The 17,445-nt window shown below is 49.1% G+C and overlaps 1 protein-coding gene across 5 annotated transcripts; it reads right to left on the bottom strand.

Moving 5' to 3' along the window:
• Window positions 1-994: 994 nt before the first annotated feature.
• LOC140404700 (histidine N-acetyltransferase-like) lies at window positions 995-16,514 on the bottom strand. Of its 5 annotated transcripts, none has more exons than XM_072493371.1 (5): window positions 16,361-16,514; window positions 13,809-13,902; window positions 12,613-12,774; window positions 2,417-2,629; window positions 995-1,659 (listed from the first exon to the last, which is right to left on the bottom strand). In XM_072493371.1, the coding sequence occupies exons 1-5, from the start codon at window positions 16,387-16,389 to the stop codon at window positions 1,078-1,080; spliced, it is 1,080 nt and encodes a 359-aa protein (XP_072349472.1). In that variant the 5' UTR covers window positions 16,390-16,514; the 3' UTR covers window positions 995-1,077. The 5 variants fall into 5 exon arrangements, with proteins under 5 accessions (XP_072349472.1, XP_072349469.1, XP_072349473.1 ...); XM_072493368.1 differs by lacking the exon at window positions 16,361-16,514 and adding an exon at window positions 15,413-15,581; XM_072493372.1 differs by lacking the exon at window positions 16,361-16,514 and adding an exon at window positions 15,482-15,552.
• Between the last annotated feature and the right edge of the window lie 931 nt (window positions 16,515-17,445).

Genomic DNA, 17,445 nt, shown 5'->3' with positions numbered 1-17,445 from the left:
GAACCAGGCTTTGGAGATTTCCCACTTCGATGTGGTTGAGGATCAGTCACCAGTACTAATAGCCCCCCCACTCCCCCACTCCAAGTCGGTCCTCCAGCAAATGGCGTTCCCCAACGCGCTACCTGTCTCCGACCCAGCCCCATAGCTACCTGAAGCACAGCTGGGTGCGAAGTAGAGCAGGCAAGCACCCTACTCCACTTTCAACAGAGGGGCCTACGGACTTTGGTGTGGGACGCATGTTGTAACCCCCACGGGTCTCACGATGATGAACCGATTAATCCCCGCATGAGATTCGTGGGGGTCGAGCTATCGCGCTGAGGGGCGGAGACCCATCAACAGGATATTGGGCTTGGGACATATAGACTGGCCCAGGTAGGAGGCGGACCATTGTGTGGAGGCCCAGCTGGAACTTCATTTACTTTGGCAATGACACCTATCGTTCAAATCTCTTATCGGTCTCCTGTGACCACTAAATATCCCCAACCTTATTCTGGGTCCCATGAAGGGTCATTGGCCTGAGATGTGTACTGTTGCACTTTCAGAGACCCCATTAGAGAAAACAAAGTATTTATGAATAAGAATTGATCATCAGTCTGCAGCAGCAACATGGCTGCACCAAGGGCCCTCACAGGTCTCCTGCCTAAGGAACGATCCACCAACTGTGTTATGGCTCCTTGGCGAGGGCGCAGTCAATTCCAGCCCCCCTTGGCCCGGAATCGCAATGTAAGTGAATCAATCAATAATTCCTATAAATTCTTCGAGATCCTTGGCCCTCGATTGCTCCAATGCATCTGGGACTGGTTTAGCACAGAGCTAAATCACTGGGTTTGAAAGCAGACCAAAGCAGGCCAGCAGCACGGTTCAATTCCCGTACCAGTCTCCCCAACAGGTGCCGGAATGTGGTGACTAGGGGCTTTTCACAGTAACTTTATTTGAAGCCTACTTGTGACAATGAGCGATTTTCATTTCATTTCAATGACTTATATGCACTAGATTTGTAAGTAAAACACAAAAAACTTTATTCATAACAAGAAAAGATTTGAAACGTGCAGCAATTAAGCGAGAATAACGGTCTGCTTATCTATTTCTTTCACCATCCCACAAGTTTTGCAAAATATCATCCTCTATTATAATCTCATCATTCCAGTATTGCTTCCCTTTCTCAAGACCCATTTCATTGACACAGAATTCCCACATCTGTGGGGACAGTGATGGATTTACAAACAGGAGACAGATTACATTGTCTTGTAAAGGAGGCAGGCTTTGTAGCTGAGCAAGGAAGACACTTTTCACAGCTGATAACTCTTCCCCAAACATGTTGATCCCGAAAACACGGTTCCCCATGGTATCTCTGTAGGGAGCTGCGCCCAAACTCAGAGCCCGTGGGTTCCCCTTTCGATCAGCTCTCCAGACGACATCTCGTTTCAGTAAAATATCCAGGTTACTCTTCAGCGGTTTGAACAGGGATCCTCTCTGAATGATTCTCCCGCCCGGCAGCAACGTGTCGACCACGGTTCGGTTCAGGAATATCGACCGCACATCGTCCGGCTGGAGAGGAATTGGTTCGTAATATTCATCCCCACGTTTCTTCATGTTACTGATCACCTCGCTGATCAGAGTGGGGACATTTATCGATGGAACTCGAAGAGAAATCAGGGACTGGTAATGAAAGAAATCAGGAAAAGTGAGGAAAATGTGAAATGAGGATGAAATATTTTGCCTTAACCTCCGCACGGAAATGAATCACTCCCTCTTTTTAGTGGATTAGCTGCCATGAAGGGGGAGGGTTGAAGGGACAATTTACAGGAACTGGGTAAATTATAAGTTTAAGGAATTTTGTGGGGGAGGTCGGGAGCAGATTGGTCAGTCCGGGATGAAGAGGAGGAAGGAGTACAGCCCGGGAGGCGGTTTTGTTCAGGAGGGACATCTGCTTGGGAGGGTGGTAAGTTTGAGAGGGGGGGGTCAGTGGGAAGGGGAGGCGCCTGTTAGTCTGGGAGGAAGGGAGCTCAGTGCAGGAAGGAGGTGCCTTAAGCCTGGCGGGGGCAGTCTGGGAGAGTTGGCCTTCAGTGAGGGTGAGGACGGGGTCAGATTTGGTCACACCTGGAGTGGCGGATCTGGCCGGAGCGGATTGGGGTGTGAGGTCGGGTCACATCGGGGGCAGGGGTCTGTCAAGGGGGGAAGGGTGGGGATCAGGTCAGATACGGGATCCAACGTCTGATCAGATACTTGGGGTATCAGCGCACTGTCATCCAAAAAGACAGCATCGCTCTCTCCGTACTGTGCTGCCAGTGTCAGCTTTGGTTTTAATGATCCAGTTCTGGTAGGATCTCGAACCCAGAACCTTACAGCTCAGAGGGAAGAGTCAAACCCAGTGAATCACAGCTGGTGTGAGAGTATAACTGCACGCGAATTGTACCTGTTTGCCTAATACACAAAATCCTCTGTTGAGCTTGGGATCTGTGATCAAACTTTGCTTCTTCACCTCCGGATACCTCGCTCTTACAAGCTCTATAAGGTGTTTGTACATCAGCCGTGCAGCTCCTTTGCCTCTCTCCGAAGCAACAACCTTAATTTCTTCCATCAGTGCCGACTGCCCGTCATCCACGATGTGAGAAGAACACAGACCAATCTGGAAATAGAGAGGTAAGTAAAAAAGGTGAAGTCGCCATCATCACACATGATCGTTGGCTGCTTTCCCCTTTGAGGGGGGAGAGCTGACCTTTGGTGATTTAACTTGAGGATCACCACACCTCACTCGAGGACCGAGGTTGAGGACGCATGGGTGAGGCCTTCATGAATAACCACAACCGGTACAGGAATTGAATCCACACTGTCCGATCTGCTATGCATCATGAACCTGCTGTCCAGCCAACTGAGCTAAACTCGAGCATAAATAATAGCTAATCTGTAATGAGAAATGGAGATTCAAAGAATCTAAGAGAACAGGAGGTCATTCAGTCCATCGTGCCTCTGCCAGTTCGGGGAGTTGTCTCGTTGCTCTTCCCCACAGCTCTGCTATTCTCCCTTTTAAGCAGATATCTGAATTCCGTTTGGATCTTCCGATTGAACCTGCTACCGTTGGCCTTTCAGACGACGTGTTCGAGATCATAACAATCTGTTACTTCAAAAGAATTGCCCCTCCCCTCACAGCTGGCTCTCCCGACAATGAACTTAACTTCAAAACCGCTGGTTACCGATCATTCAATCATTGTAAAACAGCTTTTCCTTATTCACCCTTATGAAAATGCTTGACAAATTTTAAAACCTCTGTTCATTTTTTCCGTCAATCTGCTTTGCTCAAAGATTGACACCCCCAGGGTTCCAGCACCTTCTTCTATCCTAAATCTCTCATCTCCAAATTCCAGTTGAATCTCCTCGGCACCTTCTCCATAACCTCCTGCAACACGGTGCCCAGAATTGGGCCTAATTCTCCAGCTGAGCCCTAACCAGCGATTTAGAAAGTTTTGCCTTAACTTGCCAATTTTTCCAGTCGAAGCCTCTATTTATAACAATCGGGATGTTCACAGTGGGATAAATGGGACAGTAACAGAATGAAAACAGATTTGGCTTGGGGACCCCAACCTGTTTAAGACAAAGACACTTCTGAAGCATACAGAAGTTGATTGCAATCTCCAGTGGAGACAATGGGAGATGTGTATCATCTCAACAAGAAACATCCTATGCGTAATGTCCCAGACGCTTTTGTGTGTTGTGCGTTTGTGTTTGTGCTGTTTGTGTGATGTATGTGGTTGTTTGTGTGACTTGTTGGATGTGATCTGCGTGTGATTGTATGTATGCTGTGTCTTTATATATGTGTGATTCTGTGTGTGTGTGTGTGTCTATTTGTGTGCTGTATCGGATTTGTGTGTGTGTTCTATGTGATTGTGTGTGTTCTATGTGATTCTGTGTTTGTGTTGTGTGCCATTCTGTGTGTGTGTGATTCTGTATGTGTGTTGTGTGTGATTCTGAATGTATGTTGTGTGTGTTTCTGTATGTATGTTGTGTGTGATTCTGTGTGTTGTGTGTGATTCTGTGTGTTGTGTGTGATTCTGTGTGTGATGTGTGATTCTGTGTGTGTTGTGTATGATTCTGTGTGTGTGTTGTGTGATTCTATGTGTTGTGTGTATGATTATGTGTATATTGTGTGTGGGTGTGTGATTGTGTGTGTGTTTTGTGTGATTCTGTGCATGGCTGTGTGTGGGTCTTTGTGTTGTGTGTAATTCTGTGCATGGGTTCATGTGTTGCGTGTGATGCTGTATATGTGTGTTGTGTATGACTCTGTGTGTGTGTATGTTGTGTATGATTCTGTGAGTGTATGATTCTGTGTGTTGTGTATGATTCTTTGTGCGTGATTCTGTGAGTTGCGCGTGTATGATTGTGTGTGTGTGAAAGAGTCTGCGTGTGTTGTGTTAGTCTGTGAGTATGTGTGATTCTGTGTGTTTTCATGTATGTGTTGTGTCTGATCTCTGTGTGCAATGTGGTTATGTGCGTGATTTTGTGTGTGGCTGTGTGTGTATTTGTTATGTGGAGATGCCGGCGTTGGACTGGGGTGAGCACAGTAAGAAGTCTTACAACATCAGGTTAAAGTCCAGCAGGTTTGTTTCGATGTCACTAGCTTTCGGAGCGCTGCTCCTTCCTCAGGTGAATGAAGAGGTATGTTCCAGAAACATATATATAGACAGATTCAAAGATGCCAGACAATGCTTGGAATGCGAGCATTAGCAGGTGATTAAATCTTTACAGATCCAGAGATGGGGTAACCCCAGGTTAAAGAGGTGTGAATTGTGTCAAGCCAGGACAGTTGGTAGGATTTCGCAGGCCAGATGGTGGGGGATGAATGTAATGCGACATGAATCCCAGGTCCCGGTTGAGGCCGTATGGACAAGCTCTCCGTATACACAGGATCTGCTCAGACGAGGAGGAGCGTAACAGACATCTACAGACATTGAAAGATGCCCTCGTACGAACGGGATATGGCGCTCGACTCATCGATCGACAGTTCCAACGCGCCACAGCGAAAAACCGGACCGACCTCCTCAGAAGACAAACATGGGACACAACCGACAGAATACCCTTCGTCGTCCAGTACTTCCCCGGAGAGGAGAAACTATGACATCTTCTTCGCAGCCTTCAACACGTCATCGGTGAAGATGAACATCTTGCCAAGGTCATCCCCACACCCCCACTACTTGCCTTCAAACAACCGCGCAACCTCAAACGAACCATTGTTTGCAGCAAACTACCCAGCCTTCAGAACAGTGACCACGACACCACACAACCCTGCTATGGCAATCTCTGCAAGACGTGCCAGATCATCGACATGGATACCACCATTACACATGAGAACACCACCCACCAGGTACGCGGTACATACTCGTGCGACTAGGCCAACGTTGTCTACCTCATACGCTGCAGGAAAGGATGTCCCGAAGCATGGTACATTGGCGAGACCATGCAGAACCTGCGACAACGAATGAACGGACATCGCGGGACAATCACCAGGCAGGAATGTTCCCTTCCAGTCGGGGAACACTTCAGCAGTCAAGGGCATTCAGCCTCTGATCTCCGGGTAAGCGTTCTCCAAGGCAGCCTTCAGGTCGCGCAACAACGCAGAATCGCCGAGCAGAAGCTTATAGCCAAGTTCCGCACACATGAGTGCGGCCTCAACTGGGAACTGGGATTCATGCCGCATTACATTCATCCCCCACCATCTGGCCTGCGAAATCCTACCAACTGTCCTGGCTTGACACAATTCACACCTCTTTAACCTGGGGTTACCCCATCTCTGAATCTGTAAAGATTTAATCACCTGCTAATGCTCGCATTCCAAGCATTGTCTGGCATCTTTGAATCTGTCTATATATGTTTCTGGAGCATACATCTTCATTCACCTGAGGAAGGAGCAGCGCTCCGAAAGCTAGTGACATCGAAACAAACCTGTTGGACTTTAACCTTGTGGTGTTGGGTGTTCTGACACACAGATGAGCCAACACAGTTGCATATGGTACAACGCTTCTTTATTTAAACTCACTATTTACAGTTTGGTCTTTGCACTCTGCACGTGGGGGGCTCCCTGCTTGTGGTGTTTCAACAGCTCTTTCTTGTTCCCTTCTCCCCAGACCTACTGACTGCTAGGTGTCGTGCTCGTGCTTTTTATGTGGTTGGTGTTCTTGTCTGTGATTGGTTGTGGTGTTGTGTACTCTGATTTGCCTGTTAGTGTGTCCATCATGATGTGTGTGTTTGAATATCATGACATCCCCCCTTTTTACAAAGATATGTGCCTACGTGGTATTAAATATGATCGTGACGTGAGTGCATCTAAGAGTGTGTGCGTGCCGTGTGCAGCATGTGTCTATGACGGAACTATGTACATGGGGCGATGTCGAGTGCGTCACATGAATCCAGTTGTACCATAACATAACAGAAATACGAACGAGAGAAGAAGAAAAAAAAACTTGAACAGTTGTCCAGTCAGACGACATCTGGAACGATAAACAACAACAGGTTATCATGTAAAATTGTGCAACTTATTAAACATATGAACTGTATTATAAGTCCATTCTAATGGGTTTGCGACGAATTCGGGTTGACCGCCTCAAGGGTGGATCAAGAACCACCGGCTGCTGTGCAGGCATGGCCATGGGTGGCGATGGAAAGGGCGTGATGTGCGGCAGCTCCACAAAGTCATCCTCGGAAGCCTGTTGAGGATCTGGCGTGCTGTATGGCTGTGAGCGTGGAAGTCGGCGAAGGGCGCGCCGATTGCGGCGACGCACGGAACCATCCGGCATGCGAACCAGGAACGAGCGGGGAGCCACTTGTCGGAGGACTTCGGCCGGTGCTGACCAGCCACCATACGGTTGATGGACGCGTACTTTGTCTCCGGAGGACAGGGGGGGCAGGTCCGTCGCTCGTGTGTCGTACCGACCTTTCTGGCGATCACGCTGCAGTTGCATGTTCCGAAGAACCGCCTCATGGTCTGTTGTCGGTGCCAGGACGGAAGGTACCGTCGTCCTGAGGGAGCGACCCATTAGTAGCTGCGCTGGCGAGAGGCCCGTGGATAACGGGGCCGATCGATAGGCCAGCAAGGCAAGGTTAAAGTCCGATCCGGCATCAGCCGCCTTGCACAGGAGCCGCTTTGCGATGTGGACACCCTTTTCAGCCTTCCCGTTCGATTGTGGATGCAGAGGGCTGGATGTCACATGAGTGAAACCATATGCTGCGGCAAAGGACGACCATTCACGGCTGGCAAAACAAGGTCCATTGTCTGACATGACAGTCCTTGGAATGCCATGGCGAGCAAACGTTTCCTTGCAGGCCCCAATGACTGCGGACGACGTCAGATCATGGAGAGGCATGACTTCCGGGTAGTTTGAGAAGTAGTCTATAATAACAATGTAATCTCTGCCGAGCGCGTGAAATAGGTCAACATCCACCTTCGCCCAGGGGGACGTCACCATCTCGTGTGGTAGAAGTGTTTCCGGAGGTTGCGCCGGCTGAAACCTCTGACAGGTTGTGCAGTTGAGCACCATGTTGGCTATGTCTTCATTAATACCCGGCCAATATACCGCCTCCCGGGCCCTTCGTCTGCATTTTTCGACGCCCAAGTGGCCTTCGTGTAGTTGACGAAGAATCATCTGGCGCACACTGTGTGGAATAACGATCCTATGCGATTTCATAAGGACCCCGTCTATATTGGTGAGATCATCTCGCACATTATAAAACTGGGGGCACTGCCCTTTTAGCCACCCTTCCGTCATGTGGCGCATCACTCGCTGCAGCAGAGGGTCAGTCGCCGTCTCTGCGCGTATGTGGGCCAGACTAGGATCATCAGCTGGCAGATTTGCTGCTGTCAGAGTCACGTGTGCCTCAATTTGACGCACGAACCCCTCTGCATCTGGTGGTGTGCTCACTGCTCGGGAAAGAGTGTCCGCCACGATGAGTTCCTTCCCCGGAGTGTAGATCAGTTCAAAATCGTACCTTCTGAGTTTAAGTAAGATGCGCTGGAGGCGAGGAGTCATGTCGTTCAGGTCTTTGTTAATGATGTTGACCAGGGGGCGGTGGTCAGTTTCGACCGTGAATCGTGGCAGGCCATACACATAGTCGTGGAACTTGTCCAGTCCAGTTAACAAGCCCAGGCATTCTTTTTCGATTTGCGCGTAGCGCTGTTCGGTAGGGGTCATGGCTCGTGAGGCATACGCAACCGGGGCCCATGATGATGTGCTGTCTTTTTGCAGGAGTACCGCTCCAATACCAGATTGGCTGGCGTCTGTTGAGATCTTTGTAGGGCGAGTCGTGTCAAAGAAGGCCAGCACTGGTGCCGTGACCAGTTTGTGCTTGAGCTCCTCCCATTCCCGCTGATGCGATTGGTGCCAGTTGAATTCCGTCGATTTTTTTACGAGATGGCGCATGTTTGTTGTGTGAGAAGCCAGGTTGGGAATGAACTTCCCAAGGAAGTTGACCATGCCCAGGAATCTTAAGACAGCCTTCTTGTCAGCCGGTCGTGGCATGGCTGTGATGGCGCTAACCTTGTCTGCATGGGGACGGACCCCGGACCTTGAGATGTGGTCCCCGAGGAATTTCAGCTCCGTCTGGCCGAAAGCACACTTCGCACGGTTGAGACGCAGGCCATTTTGCCGTATGCGGGTAAAGACACGTCGAAGACGATGCATGTGTTCCTGCGGAGTGGTGGACCAAATGATGATATCGTCCACATATACACGTACCCCTTCGATGCCTTCCATCATCTGCTCCATAATGCGGTGGAATACTTCAGATGCCGAAATGATGCCGAATGGCATCCGGTTGTAGCAGAATCTGCCAAAAGGGGTGTTGAATGTGCATAGTCTTCGGCTGGCCGGGTCCAGTTGGATCTGCCAGAATCCTTTGGACGCATCCAATTTAGTGAATATGTTGGCTCGCGCCATCTCGCTGGTGAGGTCTTCTCGTTTCGGGATGGGATAGTGTTCCCGCATGATGTTGTTGTTCAGATCTTTTGGATCTATACATATACGGAGCTCGCCAGAGGGCTTCTTTACACAGACCATGGAGCTGACCCATGGCGTGGGCTCCGTGACCTTGGATAGGACCCCTTGGTCCTGAAGAATCTGCAGTTGTGCCTTGAGGCGGTCTTTGAGAGGCGCAGGAACCCTGCGAGGTGCGTGAACGACAGGGATGGCGTCTGGTCTGAGTCGAATCTTGTACGTGTGTGGCAATGTCCCCATGCCTTCAAAAACCTCCTGGTTGTGAGCGAGGAGGGAATGGAGATTCGCGTGGAACTCAGCATCCGGGAAGTCGGATATCTCATCTGGAGAGAGAGACATAATGCGCTGTACCAGGTGAAGGACCTTACACACTTGTGCGCCCAGTAACGAGTCCTTTGATGAGCCCACAACTTCGAAGGGGAGTGTGGCCGTGTACCTCTTGTGAGTCACCTGTAGCTGGCAAGATCCTATGGACGGGATAACGTTCCCGTTATAGTCAACCATCTTAAGCCGGGATGGTGTGATGGGTGGTTTGACCTTCATGGCCTGGACTGCAGAGTAAGCAATCAGGTTGGCGGATGCGCCGGTGTCCAGACGGAAGGCGACGCGCGATCGGTTGACCGTCAGGGTGGCACACCACTCATCGGCTGGATTGATGGCATTGACCTTGTTGACATCAATGACGGCAACTCGGAAGGCATCCTGGTCATCTGCATCACTTAACTGGAAGTCTTGATGCGTGGGCTGGACGGTCCTGACTCGTGTGCGAGGTTGTCGAGGATGCGCCGGATCCATGGGTTGAGCCGCACGACAGCGGGCTGCGTAGTGGCCCATCATGGCACATCTGTTGCACTGTCGGTTTTTTGCAGGACATTGCCCTTTTAAGTGTAGACCTCCACAATTGCTGCACGTCATGACGTCACGGCGTTCGTTGCGCCACTGCGCATGCGCAGTGCGATCTTGCGGTGGGCGCGCCTGCGCAGTGCGTCCCTCGTTGTGGCCGTTATTTTTGGCGCGCACCTGCGCGGGAGACCGCGAAAAGCGCGGGAAGCGGCCGCTGTCGTCCGGGCCGTGGGGCGGGAAGAAATCGACGGCCTGGATGCGTTCGACGTCGTGGGCGGCCTGGCTTGCCGTTTCGACGGCTGGGGACCCCCTCCGTGCCAACTCAGACGCCTGAAATCGGGCAAAACGGCAGGTAGCATTTCATGGAGGACACAGGCTTCCACAGCAGACGCTAAGGTGAGGCTTTTCATTTTAAGAAGCTGCTGGCGTAGGCCACTAGAGGCAACGCCAAAAACAATCTGGTCCCTGATCATGGACTCTGTAGTGGTGCCGTAACCGCAGGACTGCGCTAGAATCCGGAGGTGCGTCAAAAAGGGTTGAAAAAGCTCCTCCTTACCTTGCAGGCGTTGCTGAAAGATGTATCTTTCAAAACTTTCGTTTACTTCAACTTGAAAGTGCTGGTCCAGTTTGAGGATGACCGTGTCATATTTGGCCTGGTTTTCGCCTTCTTCGAACACCAGTGAGTTAAAGACATCAGGTGGGTGCGGGCCTGCGTAGAAGAGGAGCATTGCAATCTTCAGGTCATCCGAGACATTCTGTTTTTCGGTGGCACGGATGTACAGGTCAAATCGCTGCCTGTAGAGCTTCCAGTTGGTGCCTAGGTTCCCCGTGACTTGCATCGGCTGCGGTTTGCCGGTGTGGTCCATGTCCAGAATGGCAGGTTAGTAGGCAGGTATCGATCCACTCCTGTACCATGTGGTGTTGGGTGTTCTGACACACAGATGAGCCAACACAGTTGCATATGGTACAACGCTTCTTTATTTAAACTCACTATTTACAGTTTGGTCTTTGCACTCTGCACGTGGGGGGCTCCCTGCTTGTGGTGTTTCAACAGCTCTTTCTTGTTCCCTTCTCCCCAGACCTACTGACTGCTAGGTGTCGTGCTCGTGCTTTTTATGTGGTTGGTGTTCTTGTCTGTGATTGGTTGTGGTGTTGTGTACTCTGATTTGCCTGTTAGTGTGTCCATCATGATGTGTGTGTTTGAATATCATGACAAACCTGGTATTGTAAGACTTCTTACTGTGTATTTGTTGTGTGTGATGCTGTGCAGGGGTGTGGGTGTGATTCTGTGTGTGCTTGTGTTTGGTGTGTGTGATTCTGTGTGTGTGTTGTGTATGATTCTATATGTTTGTGTGTTTTGTGTGCGATTCTGTGTATGTGTGTTGTGTGTGATTCTGTGTGTGTGTTCTATGATTCTCTGCGTGTGTTATCTTTGCGAGTGCTGTGTGCGATTCTGTGTGTGTTGTGTATAACTCTGTGCATGTGTTGTGTGTTTGTGATTCTGGGTGTGTGTTGCGTGCGATTCTTTGCATGTCTTTGTTTGTGATTGTGTGTTTGGGTGCATGTGTTGGGTGTCAGAGTGTTTGTGACACTGAACATCTGTAACTATGGTGACTTTAATCTGCATATAGTTTGGGCAAACCAAATTAGTCACAAGACGATCATGGAGAAATTCCAGGAGTCTATGGGATGGTTTCCTGGACCAAGATGTTGAGGAAACAACTGGAGAATAGGCCGTTCTAGACTAGGTACTATGGTAATGAGAAAGGAATTATTGGCAATCTAGTTGCGTGAGACCCTTTGGGGTTGAGTAACCATAACATGAAAGATTTATTCATCAAGATAGAGAGTGATCTGGTTGATTCTGAGCTGAGACCTGAATCTTAATAAAGGAAACTGCGATGGTATGAGGTGCGAGTTGGCTATGATGGACTGAGAAACGTTACTTAAAAGGATGATGATTGCCAGGCAATGGCAAACATTCAAAGAGTGCATGGGTGAACTGCAAGAATGTCCATAAGACCATAAGACATAGGAGCGGAAGTAAGGCCGTTCGGCCCATCGAGTCCATTCCGCCATTCAATCATGGCTGATTTCAACTCCATTTACCCGCTCTCTCTCCATAGCCCTTAATTCCTCGAGAAATCAAGAATTTATCAACTTCTGTCTTAATGTCCTTATCTGAGGAAGGATGTACTTGCTATTGAGGGAGTGCAGATTTGGTGTACCAGGCTGATTCCAGGGATGGCGGGACTGATGTATGGGGAGGGATTTAGTCGGTTAGGATCGTACACGCTGGAGTTCAGAAGAATGAAGGGGGATCTCATAGAAACCTATAAAATTCTAACAGAACTAGACAGGGTAGATGCAGGAAGGATGTGCCCGAAGGTGGGGGGTGTCCAGAACCAGGGGTCATAGGCTCAGGATGCGGGATAAACCTTTAAAGGACTGTGATGAAAGGTTTTTCCACCCAGAGAATGGCGAGCTTGTAGAATTCATTATCAATGAAAGTGGTTTAAGCCATATCATCGCATGTGTTCAAGAAGGAGTAAGATATAGCTCTTGGGCGGAAGTGACCAAAAGATGGGGCAAGGCTGGATTAGGCTATTGAGTTGGAAGATCTGCCATGATGATAATGAATGGCACAGCAGGCTGGAAGGGCTGAATGGTCACCTCCTAGTTTCTGTGAGAGAATCGGAATGGATTGAGGCAAAATGTAAATGATTTTGAAAATGTCAATTTCCACAATTCGTGAAGTGAATCGGCCTCTGATTTCAATGGAACTCACCAGTTGACCCTGCCGTTTTGCCAAAATGACCATGTGGTTTCTCTCTCGCAGCCAGGAATGGTAGACGCTCGGTATGTAATCTGCCTCTCGGTTGTAAAGGGATTGAACTTGTCCGAAATCTTTTTCTGTAGCCAGGCAAAAATCCAGGTCCGATTCTGAGTACTTGACAGATCAGCAAAGGAGAACGATTAAAATCATTGGTGAATGTGTCATGAGGTTTGGATTTTAATTTCTAACTGCCCAGTGGCACAACTTGACAGGAACTGACATTGAAACATAGAAGGATAATTCAGGAGGAGAGGGAGATTGGACAAAGAGGAGGGTTTCCAAAGATGTCTCTGAAGGAAGAGACAGAGGTTAAGGGGAAAGTGTCTGGATGGCGGACGCACTGTCACCAATGGTCGGGCAGAGGATGAGGAGACGCACAAGAGGCTCGAGTTGTAGGAACAGAGGTTTCCTGGAGGGATGTTGGGCTGGAGGAGGTGACCAGGATAGGAAGAGCCACAACCAGGAAGAGACTGAATGTGAGGATCTGAACTTTAAACTGGAGAACTTGGAGCAAACATCGATCAGCCAAGGTGGGTGAGCAGCACTTTGTTACGGGTTAGATTACAGAGGGCTAGCCTCAGCTGACACCCATGGAGGGTGGATCCGGCCAGGAAAGGGTTGGAGTAGTCGGGTCTGGAGCTGACAGAAACATGGGTGAATGTTTCAGCAGCTGCTGGAGTCTGAGGCCAGTGCAGAGACTGGTGAAGTTACAGAGGTGGAAGAATTCCCTTTGGGCACGACAATTGAATGTGCCTCCTCCACACTCTCAGGCTGTGCATTCCTAACGACTCACTGAGTAAAAATGCTTTCCTTGTGTCATCTCTGGTTCTTTTACCAATCCCCTCTGATTTCTGATCCTTCCACCAATGGGAGCACTTTTTCCACCTCGACTAGGTCTAGACCCCACATGGTTTTCCTCAAACTTCACTTCTCCAGTAACAATCCCAGCTTCTCCAGTCTGTCCACATGTCTGAAGTCCCACATCGCCTGAAACATTCTGGTCAATCTTTACCCCACACTCTCTGAATCCTCTCCGTCCCACCCGAAGTGCGGTGCTGGGATTTGGACACCATTTACATTTGGTTGATCACGTCTGGGTCACAGTTCTGAGTCAAAAAGCGTCACGGAGAGCAGCTCACACTACCCACCTGTCTAGTCGTGTAGCTCCTCACTCCGGGCCTCCCCATCGGTCGCCCGCCTGGTGCTCTCAGGTAACTGTGGATCGCAGAAGCCCTCATCGCCCTGGATTCAGGTGGGTGTGAAGATGGGATGACAGAACACGAGAAGCCAAATTAAATGGGAAAATATTTCTCCAGTGAGGTTGTTGAGGAACAAGTTTTTCCCAGGCACCAGGAGAACGGATCGACTCTTTAAATATTGACCGAGGGACAGTTACATCCACCTGAGAGAGCGATCGGGACTCACGTTAACATCACACCCATCAAATAGTATCTCTGACAGTGCTGCACTCAGTGTAGCATAGGAGGATCAGAGCCTGGATTATATGCTCAGGTTCCTGGAAAGGCCCGTCTGATTCAGGGGTAAGATAAACATCCAGGTAGAATAACCTGAATTGCAAATATTCTTTATGCAAAAAAGTGTAGATAAATATCATCAAACTGGCTGTGAATGTAGAGACCTTCTCCTGGGTCCACAACTCTCTATTTTTCACACTCTGTCTGTCACTTAGCAGGTATTTATTAATTTTAACCCCCTGAGTGGTTGTTCAGTGTAACATGGGGGCAGCAGATCCCCCAGGTCAGGGGGGAGATAACCCGGCTCCCTGTTAACGGTCATGTTGACGGGACCAAAGAGCTGGCGGTCATGTTGGCGACGACGGCGACTCCAGAACAAAACACGAATTAGCCGCCGAAGGTGAATTATTGAGCAGTTTGATTGTTGGATTTTATTTTATATACATCGTTTCCAAGTGGTGCGAAATGTGTCAGGACCTACCTAACCACCCCCCCCCCCCACCAACCCAGGACTCAGGTGCTTCAGGGAGCAGCTGCTCTTACGCATCAAATTATTTTAGTCTCGGAAAAAACAAGCGAGTCTCAAACCAATCGTCCAAGAGTCAGTTACTGCGGACAAACGCACACCTCCTCTTCGCGGGAGATGAATAGAAAATTTCCGCTCACTACTCACTGGATTACCCTGTGGAGCAGCGCTTGGCGTTATCAAAGGAATAGCCGTGTGCTCGAAGTCCAAACTGACATTGTTTAAAGGGAGCAGAAAATAGTGGAGAAAGGGAGGGAGAAAGATAAAAAGTAGAGCTCCGAGAGAAAGACTGAAAGAACCGAGCAGATAGAGTGTGCGGAGACGATGTGTGAAAAAACACACGGGTATATTGATAATGCACAATGAGTTTTCATTGAATTACAATAGAAAGATGGATGGATGGACGGCCATTATCATGGTGTTAAGTGGCAGATGGTGGTGAGGATACAAAGAAAACAAGAATTCATCATTCACGGCACAGTTAGAGACAATCATTAAAATTACAGTAAAGTTTAAAGTAAAAAAATATTGTACCGTAATGAACGTTTTAGTGCAAATAATAATAAATTGCTAAATACAGAGTAACAAATGAAAGGTCCACAAGACTCTGTATTCTCTATTAAATCCACAGATCATCTATTGTGAGGCTGAGTTTATTCAATATCTCAATCATTGATACACTATTTCGGAGTTTATAAAGTTAGCAGAGGGACAGATAGAAACAGCTTTGTCACAGCAACCGGTTCATTACCTGTTACAAGTCGAGAGAGACAGACCCATATTCGGGAGTTCTGGTTCTGCCTGTGTTTCAGGTACTGACCAGAACAACCCAACTGGTGGAAGAGAATCGGATGTTGGGATTTTCCCCTCACACACGACAGGAATCCTTCCGTCAGAGTAGGAGACAGAATTGAGACATGTCACAGCAGACCCTCCAACGTGCAGGGGAACAGAAATTGCCCCGCCTGCCTTCACATACCAGAAGGCGCTATCCTATTTGCAAGGTAAGGCTTTTTAAATACACTACTCACCTCCCAGAAGGTCCCTGCGCACCGCTGCCGCCGAAATCCAAAGGGCTGCTCCTGTAAAGGTAAGGCTTTTAAATACACTACTCACCTCCCAGAAGGCCCCTGCGCACCGCTGCCGCCGAAATCCAAAGGGCTGCTCCTGTAAAGGTAAGGCTTTTTAAATACACTACTCACCTCCCAGAAGGTCCCTGCGCACCGCTGCCGCCGAAATCCAAAGGGCTGCTCCTGTAAAGGTAAGGCTTTTAAATACACTACTCACCTCCCAGAAGGCCCCTGCGCACCGCTGCCGCCGAAATCCAAAGGGCTGCTCCTGTAAAGGCAAGGCTTTTTAAATACACTACTCACCTCCCAGAAGCTCCCTGCGCACCGCTGCCGCCGAAATCCAAAGGGCTGCTCCTGTAAAGGTAAGGCTTTTTAAATACACTACTCACCTCCCAGAAGGTCCCTGCGCACCGCTGCCGCCGAAATCCAAAGGGCTGCTCCTGTAAAGGTAAGGCTTTTAAAATACACTACTCACCTCCAAGAAGGCCCCTGCGCACCGCTGCCGCCGAAATCCAAAGGGCTGCTCCTGTAAAGGTAAGGCTTTTAAAATACACTACTCACCTCCAAGAAGGCCCCTGCGCACCAAGGAACGGATAGAAACAGCTTCGGCACAGGAACTGGTTCATTACCTGTTACAAGTCGAGAGAGACAGACCCATATCCTGGAGTTCTGGTTCTGTCTGTGTTTCAGGTACTGACCAGAACAACCCAACTGGTGGAAGAGAATCGGATGTTGGGATTTTCCCCTCACACACGACAGGAATCCTTCCGTCAGAGTACGAGACAGTATTGAGACGTGTCACAGCAGACCTCCAACGTGCAGGTGAACAGAAATTGCCCCGCCTGCCTTCACATACCCGAAGGCGCTTTCCTATTTGCAACTATCTGAGTGACATTTCCATGTGGATTAGTGTGGGGAGGGATGTAACTAATTTGTATGGGGTTGATGAAGCAGAGTGCAGAATTCATATTCTGTCAGCTGTGGTTCAATTGGTCGCACTTTGGCCTCTGAGTCACAAAGTTACTGGTTCAAGTGGTATAGCACAGGGGTAAATAGCTGGCTTTTAAAGCAGGCCAGCAGCGCGGGTTCAATTCCTGTACCAGCCTCCCCGAACAGGTGCCGTAATATGGCGACTAGGGGCTTTTCACAGTAACTTCATTTGAAGCCGACTTGTGACTAAGCGATTTTCATTTTTCATTCAAGGGCTTGAACCAACACTGACTCCCGAGCGCAGTGCTGAGGGGGTGCCGCACTGTCAGAGACGCTGCCTCTCTGATGAGACGTTAACCTGAGGCCCTCGTCTGCCTGCTCGACTGGACGGAAAGGATCTCATGGCTCTGAAAGAAGAACAGGGGAGTTTACTTTATCCCTCAAACAACATCCCCAGAAACATATTACCTGCTCATTATCACATTGTTGGGTTGTGGGGTCTTGCTGTGCACAGACTGGGTTTTGCACGTCAGAAATATTCAAAAGTACTTCATTGACTTGAAAGTGCATTGGTACATTTAGGGGTGTGAACAGTGCTATATCAATGAAAGTTCATTTTATTCGAGGTGAACAAAGCAAGGTGCTCGCAGGATTGGCAGAGACGAGCAAGGTTTGAGTGAAGGGTCCCATCGAACGCTGTAATCAAACAGTTGGGGGTTGAAATGTGATCGGAGCCATGGAAAGCGAGCATCTGCCCAACCTGGCGCCGTTTGTTCGAGTCAGG

The sequence above is a fragment of the Scyliorhinus torazame genome, chromosome 31, assembly GCF_047496885.1.
Source record: "Scyliorhinus torazame isolate Kashiwa2021f chromosome 31, sScyTor2.1, whole genome shotgun sequence".
In the NCBI taxonomy this organism is placed as follows: Eukaryota; Metazoa; Chordata; class Chondrichthyes; order Carcharhiniformes; family Scyliorhinidae; genus Scyliorhinus; species Scyliorhinus torazame.
This window is presented reverse-complemented; position numbering and strand designations above follow the sequence as displayed.

Coding starts and splice junctions, on each gene's coding strand:
- LOC140404700 (XM_072493371.1), bottom strand. CDS start 16,389: ATGGGTCTGTCTCTCTCGACTTGTAACAG. Junction 13,903..16,360: donor TCTCTCTCGACTTGTAACAG/GTAATGAACCAG, acceptor ACCTGAATCCAG/GGCGATGAGGGCTTCTGCGA. Junction 12,775..13,808: donor GGAGCTACACGACTAGACAG/GTGGGTAGTGTG, acceptor TGATCTGTCAAG/TACTCAGAATCGGACCTGGA.